Source organism: Rattus norvegicus, chromosome 11, assembly GCF_036323735.1.
Source record: "Rattus norvegicus strain BN/NHsdMcwi chromosome 11, GRCr8, whole genome shotgun sequence".
In the NCBI taxonomy this organism is placed as follows: Eukaryota; Metazoa; Chordata; class Mammalia; order Rodentia; family Muridae; genus Rattus; species Rattus norvegicus.
In genome coordinates, this window is record NC_086029.1 from 56,397,879 (window position 1) to 56,410,092 (window position 12,214).

A 12,214-nucleotide genomic window follows, 5' to 3' on the forward strand; every position below is an offset into this window, starting at 1 on the left:
GGAATTCTTTCAGGGATTTTTGTGACTCCTCTCTATGGGCTTCTACTTGTTTATTTATGTTTTCCTGGAATTCTTTCAGGGATTTTTGCAATTCCTCTCTGTAGGCTTCTACTTGTTTATTAATGTTTTCCTGTGTTTCTCTAAGGGAGTTCTTCACGTCTTTCTTGAAGTCCTCCAGCATCATGATCAAATATGATTTTGAAACTAGATCTTGCTTTTCTGGTGTGTTTGGATATTCCATGTTTGTTTTGGTGGGAGAATTGGGCTCCGATGATGCCATGTAGTCTTGGTTTCTGTTGCTTGGGTTCCTGAGCTTGCCTCTCACCATCAGATTATCTCTAGTGTTACTTTGTTCTGCTATTTCTGACAGTGGGTAGACTGTCCTATAGCCTGTGTGTCAGGAGTGCTGTAGACCTGTTTTCCTGTTTTCTTTCAGCCATTTATGGGGACAGAGTGTTCTGCTTTCGGGCGTGTAGTTTTTCCTCTGTACAGGTCTTCAGCTGTTCCTATGGGCCTGTGTCTGGAGTTCACCAGGCAGGTCACTTGCAGCACAAAAGTTGGTCTTACCTGTGGTCCTGAGGCTCAAGTTTGCTCGTGGGGTGTTGCTTATGAGCTCTCCGAGGCGGCAGCAACCAGGAAGATCTGCGCTGCCCTTTCCGGGAGCTTCAGTGCACCAGTGTTCCAGATGGCGTTTGGTGTTTTCCTCTGGCGTCAGAGATGTGTGCAGAGTGCAGTCTCTTCTTGTTTCCCAGACGTGTCTGCCTCTCTGAAGGTTTAGCTCTCCCTCCCACGGGATTTGGGTGCAGAGAACTGTTTATCCGGTAGGTCCTTTCAGGTTCTGGCAGTGTCTCAGACGCAGCGGTCCTGCTGCTCCTGGGCCCTCTTCTACGGGAACCCAGAGGCCGTATACAGTTTCCTCTTGGGCCAGGGATGTGGGCAGGGGTGGGCAGTGTTGGTGGTCTCTTCCGATCTGCAGCCTCAGGAGTGCCCACCTGACCAGGCGGTGAGGTCTCTCTCCCACGGGGTTTGGGAGCAGAGAACTGCTGCGGGCCGGGATCCGCGGGTTTGGGACTCCTCGTAAACACCGGAAGTGCCCGGTCCTAGAGGAATTTTGCCTCTGTGTGTCCTGAGTTCACCAGGCAGGTCTCTTGCAGCAGAAAAGTTGGTCTTACCTGTGGTCCTGAGGCTCAAGTTTGCTCGTGGGGTGCTGCCTACGAGCTCTCCGTGGCGGCAGCAACCAGGAAGCAAGACAACTCTTATAAGGGCAACAGTTAATCGAGGCTGGCTTACAAGTTCGGAGGTTTAGTCCATTACCACCAAGGCAGGAGCATGGCAGCACCCAGCAGGCGTGGTACAGGAGGAGCTGAGAGTTCTACATCTTCATCTGAAGGCTGGTAGCAGAATACTGGCTTCCAGGCAGGATGAGGACCTTAAAGCTCACACCCACAGAGACACATCTACTGTAACAAGGCCATACCTACTGATAGTGCTGCTCCCTGGCCAGGCATATACAAACCATCACATTCCACTCCGTGGCCCCCCATAGGCTTGTCCAAACATATAAGTCTATGGAGGCCATACCTAAACATAACATAATGCAAAATACATTTAGTCCAACTTCAAAAGTCCCCATAGTCTATAGCAGTCTCAACAATGTTAAAAGTCCAAAGTTGAACGTCTCTTCTGAGATTCATTCAATCCCTTAACTGTCCCCAGATTAAGACAGGATACCAGCCGGGCAAACTCTGCATCTCCGTGGCTGACGTCAAAGCCGTCTTCAGATCTCTAACTCCTTTTTCATCTTTGCTGATTGTAACAAACTTCTTTATCCTGGACTGGTTCCACTCCCTGTTAGCAGCTTCCCTCACAAGATAGCCCATAGCTCTGGCATCTCACACATCTCCAAGGCAACTTCAGTGTTACAGCTTCTGGTTTCAATGTCTTGGATCTACACATGATCTTCTGAGCTCCTCCAAGGGCCTGGTGTGACTTCTCCAGCTCTGTCCTCTGTAGCACTCTAAGCTCAGATTGATCCACTCCACTGCTGCTGCTGTTCTTGGTGATCATCCCATGGTATTGTTTGCTGGGGCTGAAATATGGCCCCCTTGTTCTATTACATTGTAACTAGCTTTCTGATTTCCAAATCCTTTACTGCCAAAGCTTGGCTGTATTGGATCTTGCTCTGTAGATTAACTTTAAATTCAGAAATCTGCATGCCTGTCTCCTGGGATTATCACCATGCCTGGATTGAAATTTTTCTTCACCTGGAACTTGTTCTATCATAGACTGCTCTTGAACTCGAGATCTGCTTGGCTTTATCTCCTGGCAACAAGGCCACACCTTCTAATAGTGCCACTCCTTGGGCCAAGCATATACAAACGATCACAGGCATAAAGGTAGAGAATGAAAACTGAAGCATCAAATCCAGAAGTGTGTTCTGTTCATATTGATTAAAACACACAATGCTTATAGGGACACATGGGACATGTTATTGGTTTCTTACTACTTTTATTGTGGATGTAGTGCAAACATTTAATACACTATCAAGGTACAGGGCTTTCCTGATTTTATTAATAGTGTTTACAGTATAGGAAGCCATGCTCTAAATAAGCCCCTGTCACTGTATTTATAGTGGGTGTCCTAGCTAGGGTTAATATTGCTTGTTGGGAACACAAAGGTCTTTGTACTCACAGGTATCCAGGGAAAACAGGAACGTTAATCCTGCAGGGATATATCCTCAATAGGGGAGATAAATATCTGCATTCCATCCAGAAAGCTGAGAGTGGATATTGTTAATAACCTGGTTGACCCTTTTGCTAACTGTAGAGGAAGACCTCAACCACCTTTTGCAATAGAGACAGACCTCATCTAAGTTTTCCAGAATGATTATCACAGACTCTCCCTCCCTACACCATTATCTTTAGCTTCTGGAGTTAATAGAACCTATCTTTAGAGGAGACGCCATGTGTATTTTATGATGTACTGCTGATCTCTATGCTATCAGAGACCACATTAGAATAATCCTCATGGTCCCATGCACTTTGTAAAGGAGTTTCTAAGCAGTCACACCTTAAGCTTTACTGTGCACCTGGAATTGGAAGATTGTTGCCTGGAAACCTAGAATGAGAATTATTGTTGCTTGAGAACTTTCCCCCAAATTGCACTGCGTTTTAAATATGCTGACAATGAACCACCAGGCACTAGGCTCCCTGAAGTCTGATCCAGGTTGATTAGTTCCATCTGAACTGAATTTTCAATCTCATCTTTTCATGGGTTTGCTTCCCTGCCCGGACACCTACAGAGTTCTGCTCAACCGGTGTGATGAAATACTGTGGCAAAACCAACTTGAGGAGGAAAAACTTTGTTTATCCTTCCATAGGATTGCTCATCATTAAAGTAAGTCAGGACAGAACTCATACAGGGCAGGAACCAGAAGGCAGGAGCTGACGCAGAAGCCAGGGAGGGGTGCTGCTTACAGGTTTGCATGTCATGGTTTGCTCAGCTTGTTCTCTTGTAGAACAGACCAAAGTTGGCACCACCCACATTGGGCTGGGCCCAATCTTATGGAGGAGGCATTACCTCAGTCAAAGTTTCCTCCTATCAGATGACTGTAGCTTGAGTCAAGTTGACAATAAAACCAGCACCGTATGCCAACCTAGAACAGTCTCAACCCCTTTCCCTTTCACACCAATTTCTTCACATCATGGCATCCATAGGGAATCTTGACATTTGTACAATGTAAGGTACACAAAGCGAGATAAGGGTTGTTTCAACCTAAGGCAACAGGACAAGAGGCTCTGCTGGTTCCAAAGATGGGGAATCATTACCTTCCCCATGCTACATGGGAAGCTCTGCTCAAGTCTCTTATCTATTTTGAACAGTAACAATCATGCCATTAAGTTCTCCAACTGTAATAGTACTGTTCAGACTTCTTTGTATTGCACTTTAGATTTAGGAACCGAACTGAGAGAGCTCTCAGTGATCATCTAATTTATAGACCCAAGTCTAGTAAGGTTAAATAGTTTATTCAACTAAAATGACTTGTCATTTTAAGGCCAATTTAAATGACTTGTCTTCTATGATGGCTGCCCAGTTCAAACCCCTGAGAAGTGAAAGTTTCATACCTAAAATGTATAGCCTATTTGTTCATATGCTATACAGAAAGGGGACTCAGAAAAAGCTCCAGTAGTTGTTTCAGCCTTAGCTTCCCTGTGTTGATGAAGTGATCAGGTACTGGATACAGGGGTTTTAGGGTAGGCTGATTTATAAACGCAGATACCTACTTACTGGTAACAAACAGCTAAAGGAAAGACACAATTAGATTGTTTACTCAATATAGTTTGTAATTTTTTCTATAAAGGGTGATAGTAAATACATGAAGTATGAATGTTTAGATGTACCATAACAAAGCCACTCTCTGGTTAGTTTATTTTTCCAATGTGTTCTACTATAAAAGTAACTTATGAGCACCGGTACAAACAACCCAATGACTGCATTTGGTTGGTGGCCTTCCTGATCTCTAATACTTGTTGTCAGGCAAATGGCTGATGGAGCTGACAGAAATAAATGTACTGCTGAATAAAACATTATTATTGCTAGCATTCTGTCTGAGCTCCACAGCAACAGCCAGGCATGCCTGACACTATAAAAGGAACAGCTTGTCTCCTCCTCACTCTCTCTTGCTCTTACCCTCTTCCCCCTCTGTCCCTTCCCTCCCCATTCTCCTCCTCCCTTCTCTCCACATACTCTACGCTTCTCTTTCTCTACTTCTCTTCTTTTTCCTCTCTCTCCTCTCTCTTAACCCCCACCCCCACCCCACCCCACCCCCGCCAATAAACCTCCTCCAAGTGAGACCCTGTTGGTCTGGTGTGTTTTGTCCAGACCCGAGATGCGATTTCCATTCCAACAATTATTACCATTACTACTACTACTGCTGCTACTGCTGCTGCTGCTGCTGCTGCTGCTGCTGCTGCTGCTGCTACTACTACTACTACTACTACTACTACTACTACTACTACTACTACTACTACTACTACTACTGATAGGATCTCTGCAGAGCCTTGGGTGTCCTGGAACTCCCCTGTAGACCAGGCTGGCCTTTAACTCCAGAGATCCGCCTGCCTCTGCTTTCAAGAATGCTGTGATTAAAGGTGTGCGCCACCATGCCGGGGCCTACACCCGGTGTTCTATTCATGTTCCAAGGGTTATGGTGCTGAATGGGACAGATAACAATCCCAGTCCTCTACTAAAACCTGATTAAATATTTTAAATACGGAAGTGGTATGTTTCAGATCTCTAGGTCACTCGTCCCTCTTAAGTTGTACAAAAGGAGCAGCATCCACACGTACAACCAAGTTCTGATATTCTTCCTCAGAGACAAACTGCACGTGAGCCGGAACGCCAGAACACTGAGAACCTAGTGAAAACACACCCACGTGCTCGGGTCTCCTCCCGCGGTGCAAGTTCTTTGAAATTTAACAGAGAAAAGTTGTCTTAGCATCAGTTCTTGCACTTTCGACATCAGCTTTTCGGCCATAAACCAAAGTAAAATACTTAAAGATGTTAAAAGAAATGACCAAAACCGATAATAACATTTTGATTGTATGTTTTGTTTCGATAGAGCATTTATTTGGTGTTTCTAGGTCTATCTTGATCACCTGAGCCTGTGTGGAAACCGCGACACCCCTGGCTTCCGCAGCTGGAGGGGCGTGGCGTCTGTGACGTCATCTGCAGGGGGCGCAGAAGACCGCGTTCCTTGGTTTTTCCTCGTGCAGCGTTGCTAACGCGGACTCTGAAGCTGATCCCAGCGGTGCAGCGGGCCGCTTTGCATTCATCTGGTTGTCAGCTCGCGTCCGGGTCTCACGGAGATGGCAGACGATCTGGGAGACGAGTGGTGGGAGAACCAGCCGGCCACGGCCGGCAGCCCAGGTAAGCGTTCGCCCGCCTCCCTCGTTCCTCCTCCCTCGTTCCTCCTCCCCAGGTACTCGCCACGGCTCCCTTGCCGGTGAGTGGCAGTCGCGTTGATCCGCCGGGAGGTGGGACTCGGAGCCGAGGGTGCACCAGGCGGCGCGGGAACTGGGGAAGGACAACATCCTGTCACACGTGAAATGAGAGTGACTCCGTCGTTTGCTCCTTCCTAAGCTCTGATTTTTTTATTTTTGCCTTTTTCTTGAGACTAGATAGCCCGTTTTTGTACAGGGGCAGTTTGGCGTAGTGGTCACCAGTAATCCCTGAACTAGGTTTTCAAATCACAGACTCTGATACTCTGACACACTCTTCTTTTCCCCCACGTGTAAAAAGAGTAATTCTGACTGTTCAGAAATTTTAAGTTACGAACGGAACTTAAAATTGTATAGAACAGGGCTGGAGAGATGGCTCAGTGGTTAAGAGCACTGACTGCTCTTCCCGAGGTCCTGAGTTCAATTCCCAGCATCCACATGGTGGCTCACAACCATCTGTAATGAGATCTGATGCCCTCTTCTGGTGTGTATGAAGACAGCTACAATGTACACGTATAAATAAAATAAATAAATCTTTAAACAAAAATTGTATAGCACAGCGCAACTTTTGGCGTGTGGTACATGTACATTAATATAGCCTGTTCTTTATCACATGTAGTTTGAGCCAGCAAGGGGCTTAACTCTGCTTTTCAGATAAGGAATGTTAATGTTCATTAACATGTTTGTTCACTTAGCTAGTTTGTTTCAGAAACAAAACTAGAATTAAGTTAAAACAGCTCTAACAGTTTTTGTTATGGTCCCGCTATGTGTACCCATTCTGGGTGCAGTCCGCGTTTTATTTTCAAGTAAAGTAGCATTAAGTAACAACCCCAGAGTGGTCTTGAACATTCCAAGTCCCATAAGACTTAACATGCAATAGCTACTTCTATTGTCACCGTCTCAAGTCACCCTCCAAGGATCCACCGCCCACCTGTCAATAGTTTTTGATGATAGGGTCAAAGTCAAATTTCCATTTATTTTGACCTCAGAGCCATCACATGAAAATAAACACCGATGGAGTTGACAAGTTTAGGCGATTTCGGTGTGAAACTGAAAGTTACAGCATGTGTTTTGTAATTTAAGGGGAAAAGAAGAGTGGAGTGTCAGTCCAGTGGAGTGTGGGAGTCTGGATCTAGTTGAAAGTAGATTAGAGCTATTGAATAACTGTAGGGATGACAGAAGTAGGAAACTAAAAGTAAAGTAAAAACATGAAATGGCTTGACCTTGGGAATCTGTAGCTCTCAGACTCCACATCGTTTGAGGAGTGTTTCTCAAACGATTCAGTAGCTCATTCTGAGTCTTAGATGCCTCTTCCCACCATACAAGTAAGAAGAATGTTCAGAAATACCAGGAGACAGTGGGTAGCAATGCCAGTTTCCATGTGTTGAACTTTTATTGTCATCTAAATTCTTAAACTCTTAATTCTCCTGCCTCAGTCTACCTATTATGTCATGTATTGTTTTTTGGTCGCTTTATGAGTGCTAGATTGTTATTTTGTCTTCCTAAGTGTACAGAGAAGTAGTTATTTCTTATCCCTGTTGTATACAGGAGGAAACAGAAGCACCGAGATCTATGAGATTAGCTTGGGATTCTCCTGTTGAGTGAGGTAGTTCTCCTTCGCAGTCAAATGATCCGAAATCAGTCCGTGCTCTTGCTCTTGTATCTTGCATGATAATTATTAAGATCAAAAATGAAAATCCCATCTCTAAACAAACCCATTATTGATTTTAAAAGTTACATGATATGGGCACATTATTATCGAACATTGTCTGTTGACTCTCAGTCTGATTTTGTTCAGAACTAAATAAGCAGTTTTAACCGTATGCTTTATCTTTTTGTCAGTAATTGAGATGTAATCCTAATATGTGATTTATTTTCAAAGTTCAAAGAACACTGGGATTGTAAGCTCTGCTTTTCTCATCCTCTGCTTTATCCTTGAGGCTCAGAGTAGTGATTTCATTCATAGAGGGCATTCATTCAGTCTTTATTAGTAAACTGCTAATATTTCATACCCTTATCTTGGCTGGAGACCTTATGCCTCTGAAGATGCTTACCTTCGTGGAAGAGTTGTCAAAATCCTGTGCTGTACAATAGTGTCTAATTAATCTTTATTAAGTTTATTTTATTAATTTTAAGATGGGATTTTCCTTTGTAGCCCAGACTGCTGGCCTGAAATTTGAGGTCTTCCTGCTTAGGTCTCCTTGCTGCTAGTTATAAGTACGCACTACCATGCTCAACTGGACTTGGTGTTATAAATTGTGTTGTAAGGGGAATAAGTAGACTCCTGACTCGGAAATGAGGCTGTAATTCACATAGGTGACAGCTTCTGTAGCACAGAGTGAATGCTCAATTCTTCTCATGATTGCAGAGAGGAGCATTATAGGCATTGTTCAAATCATCTTGCTTTATCGATGATAAATCTCCTCTGGAATGACTTGGCTGGGAGCACTAAGGACCTTTAAGTGAATAGTTTGTTTGTCTTGTTGTTTACCTTTTTGACCAAAGTTAGACTGTTTAATGTACAGGCATTGTACAGCACTGTGAAGCATCATCTGTGCTGTATGACTCAGGCTTAGAATATTTCCTGGAGATGCTGGCCGTACGCAGAGAACCAATTCAGAGCATGATGTTTTCAGGGTTATTTATTGAGCTCAGCCCAAATGTTGACACAGAATTAGAGAGAGAAAAACACCATCAGTTTACATTATTGGATATGTGTATTGGTGTGTTTAGTGAAAATCCAAATAACATGACAGAATGTTTAAGGGCAAAATTCAGGATGAATAAACAGAAGGGAAAGAAAAGAAAAAGACTATATTGTCAATCACAGTCTGTACTTGAAAACAACTAGATGGACCATCAAATAACAGAGAAAACTTGGTAGAATTCCCACAATTTTTACAAATATTAAGATGAATAATTCTTGACGACAGTTTATGAAAGCTTGAAAGTACAGCTGTATAGATCTTCCTCCAAACCATACATACATGTCCTGCTATAATTTTACAAGGTATCCATGAGTTTTATGAAAAATACCCCTAATAAATATGGAAGATCTTTCATTTCCTCTCCTGTTTAACAGTAATACATATCATTACTTTGTACTACAAATCCTTGGTTTTGTCTTTGTCTTGAGTAAGGATCTCACAGTCTAGCCCAGGTTGGTTTTGAATTAGATGTTTTTTGCTTCAGCATGCCCATTGCAGGGGCTATAGTCATGGGACACTTTACCTTCGACCTGTTGATGATCTAACCATTTGTCATTGAGTACTTAGATGTTATACATTTTCTAAACATTTTACAAACATCTTGAAATGTAGTTTTCTCATTTTCATCAGCCTTCATAGACTGCTGGATGGAATTCTTGAGTTGCAAGTGTTGCTTTGAGATATTAGATGACGGTGTGGTTAAACATTCTGTTCTGAGTTCCTTGCTAGTCTAGTTCATACGATCCCAGAGGTTAGCAGACTTCTTTCCTTATACTCCTATAAACACCAGAACTTTACAGATCCAATTGTCGTGTTTTAATTAATCAGCTTTGAACTTTTAGTGTAAAAGTAGATATAAACGATAAATATGTAGACAAAGAATGTAACTATGCTCCAGTAAAACTTTATTAACAATGAGATTTGAGTTTTATGTAATATTTTTGTCATAAAATGGTCTTATTTTCATTTCTTTCCACATATATAATTATCACAATTATGCATAACCTACTTGTCACATGAGCTGCACTATTAGGCCAAATTCTGGCCTACTTAGCTTGCAGATGCTGCTCCCATCCAAACGCAGGCTTTCAGCTATATATTTCTCCGGAAAGAATTTGAACTATACCTCAGAGAAAACTGGCTTTTATTAGTTACCCTAGTATGTGGCCCACAGTTGTGTCGATACCAGACCAGTTACATTCTGATTAGAATTAGTTAGTATGATTTCAAAAGTTAAGAGTAGTAAGCCAGAGATCACCAAAGCTGAATGAATAAACAAACAATAGGACTCTAACAAAACCTGTCAGTTTTTAGGAGTTTCATTATTCATTCACTGGGAATTTTATCTATTTCTCAAAATTTATTACAGTGACTCCAGAGTCTTAGAATCGTTTCCTTTCGGCATTTAAACATTTCTAACCATTTCACTTGTGTATTTGGTGTACTTTGTCCATGTCCACTTCACCCTCGTTGCCTTGCCGGCTCTCATTCCCTTCCACCCCTGTTAAACACATTCTTCCCAGTGAGCTGCCCTTCCACTTGCAGTATAGCTTCTTCTAGTTCTCATTTTTGACCCTTCAAGATGGCCAAGTTTCTTCAGAAGGGTCATGCTGGCATGGCAGGACTCTTTGTTTCAGTTGCTTTGCATGTCAAACACTGTGTTGTTGAAATCCACATCATGCTCAGTTCTTAGCTACATTCTATGTTTTGCCCCAGATTTATCTTGGAGTGAGCCTGTGTTGTAACTGATAAAAACCGATTCTTTTGTTAAAATGGAGCATTTTGTAAGGCTTTCGCCTTACTGAGAGAACTTGATTATCATCTGAAAGTGAATTACTGCTGGTGATCACAAAAATGTCCATAATTATTTTAGTGTAACAACTAATAGATGTATGCAGTAAATACAGCAGCTGTTTTTCTTTATTTTAGATAGTTCCCCAACAATGATATAGAAAGACCAAGATTTATTTATTTAATCAAGCTTTACCATAATACCTGGGCAGACATTGATCTATTTTAATCTTCTAAGCTAATCTGGCTACCTCCCTGCTAAAAGCCGTGAGATACTTACATTTTAGTATTGGTCTGGCTCTCTGGGCTTCAGATGTATTTTCCCATGATCTTTCCTCTTGTTCTTCCCCTGGCTCGGTCTGTCTTATCCGCTCTCTCTCCCCCTCCTCTGGCTGGAAGAAGTCCTGCCTTATTTTCTCTTCTCTCCTCCATTGGCTGATCATCTATCTCTTATTGACATGGCAGAGAGTCAATGGTAAGTACTGTTTACACAGACTTGAGACAGGAACCTTTTGACATAAGTGTTACAGTGCTGTGTGCAAATTGAAACAAGTCATGAAAGCAGAGGGGACATCATTTAAGTAACACAGGATCATCTATACACAGCAAACAAAACCGGTTTCATGTCCTTTTTTTTTTTTTTTTTTTTTTAAAACTTACTCATGAAATTATGCCATCTTGACATAAAACTTACTTAGGAAAGTCCTAGCATGGTAGAAAATGTTAAAAACTTCAATATACAGTGTATTTTGTGTTACTTTTCAAAGTAAAACTTTCCTGGCACTTTGTTTTCTATTAATAGTATATGTTTATTTTTTTCCTATTCAAAAAATTCTAGTTTATGTTGTTTTTATGTGTATGGATGTTTTACCTATATGTGTATTTATTCAGCATGTGTGCAGTACCCATGGAGGCCAGAAGAGGGTGTCAAGATCTCCTGGAACTGGAATTCCAGATGGTTGTGAGCAGCCATATGGGTGCTGTGAATCTTCTGGAAGAATAACCTGTGGTCTTAACTGTGGGGCTACCTCTCCAGTTTGCTATTTCATGGGGTGTCTGTGTGTTGCTGGGAATTGAACCCAGGGCCTTGTGAATGCTAGACAAGTGTTCTCTCTCTCCCAAAGCTGTAGCCTCAGATCTGTGTTGGCTGTAGGGTTTGGGGAGACAGTTTAACAGCTCAGACTGGCCTCGCTCATAATCCTCCGCCTTTGCCTCAGAGTGGTCAGGTTATAGGCACATGCCCAGCTTCTTTTCTGATTCCATATGATCTTTATTGTTTTTTCACTCTAGGCATTCCAATATTTTATCTTTCCATTAGCGTAATGAACGGTACCCAAGCATAACTGCTTCTTCCATCCCTCCCTTACTTCACCGCTGTCTGTAAGCCTAGTTTCTCACCCATGTCTTGATTGACTGGCCCTTCTGTAGCTCTTTTCTCGCCCTGAATGTGGTTGAGATGTAGTGTCACAGGCATGCTGCTGTGCATGCTCTTTATGTGTCTTGCTTTCGGTGTTAGAGCTTCTTCACCTTCATTGTAGTCTCTTTTCTATTCACTTCCTGCTTTCCTTTAACTTTGACTTTCCTGTTTTCCTCCCATAACTTGTTGATCCTCCTCTATGTCTCCCTCTGCCACTTGCCTGATGCTGTACACAGTTCCTCCTTAGCTCGCATCACAGTGCTTCCCAACCTCCTCCTCCTCCTCTCTCTCTCCCCATC

General features: G+C 42.6%; 2 protein-coding genes across 5 annotated transcripts in view; one reads left to right on the forward strand and one right to left on the reverse strand.

The window, feature by feature from the left end:
- Positions 1 to 5,588: 5,588 nt before the first annotated feature.
- Filip1l (filamin A interacting protein 1-like) overlaps positions 5,589 to 12,214 on the reverse strand; it is a 242,956-nt gene continuing 236,330 nt past the window's right edge. For all 3 annotated transcript variants that reach the window (XM_017598112.3, XM_063270563.1, XM_063270564.1), the window contains one exon: positions 5,589 to 6,075. In XM_017598112.3, coding sequence (XP_017453601.2) covers positions 5,724 to 6,075 — 352 coding nt within the window. In that variant the 3' untranslated portion in view covers positions 5,589 to 5,723. The remainder of the gene's footprint in view (positions 6,076 to 12,214) is intronic.
- Cmss1 (cms1 ribosomal small subunit homolog) overlaps positions 5,742 to 12,214 on the forward strand; it is a 298,132-nt gene continuing 291,659 nt past the window's right edge. Inside the window, exon 1 of one of the 2 annotated variants that reach the window (NM_001013866.1) lies at positions 5,742 to 5,928. In NM_001013866.1, coding sequence (NP_001013888.1) covers positions 5,868 to 5,928 — 61 coding nt within the window. In that variant the 5' untranslated portion in view covers positions 5,742 to 5,867. The remainder of the gene's footprint in view (positions 5,929 to 12,214) is intronic. The other variant, XM_063270410.1, reaches the window with a different exon arrangement.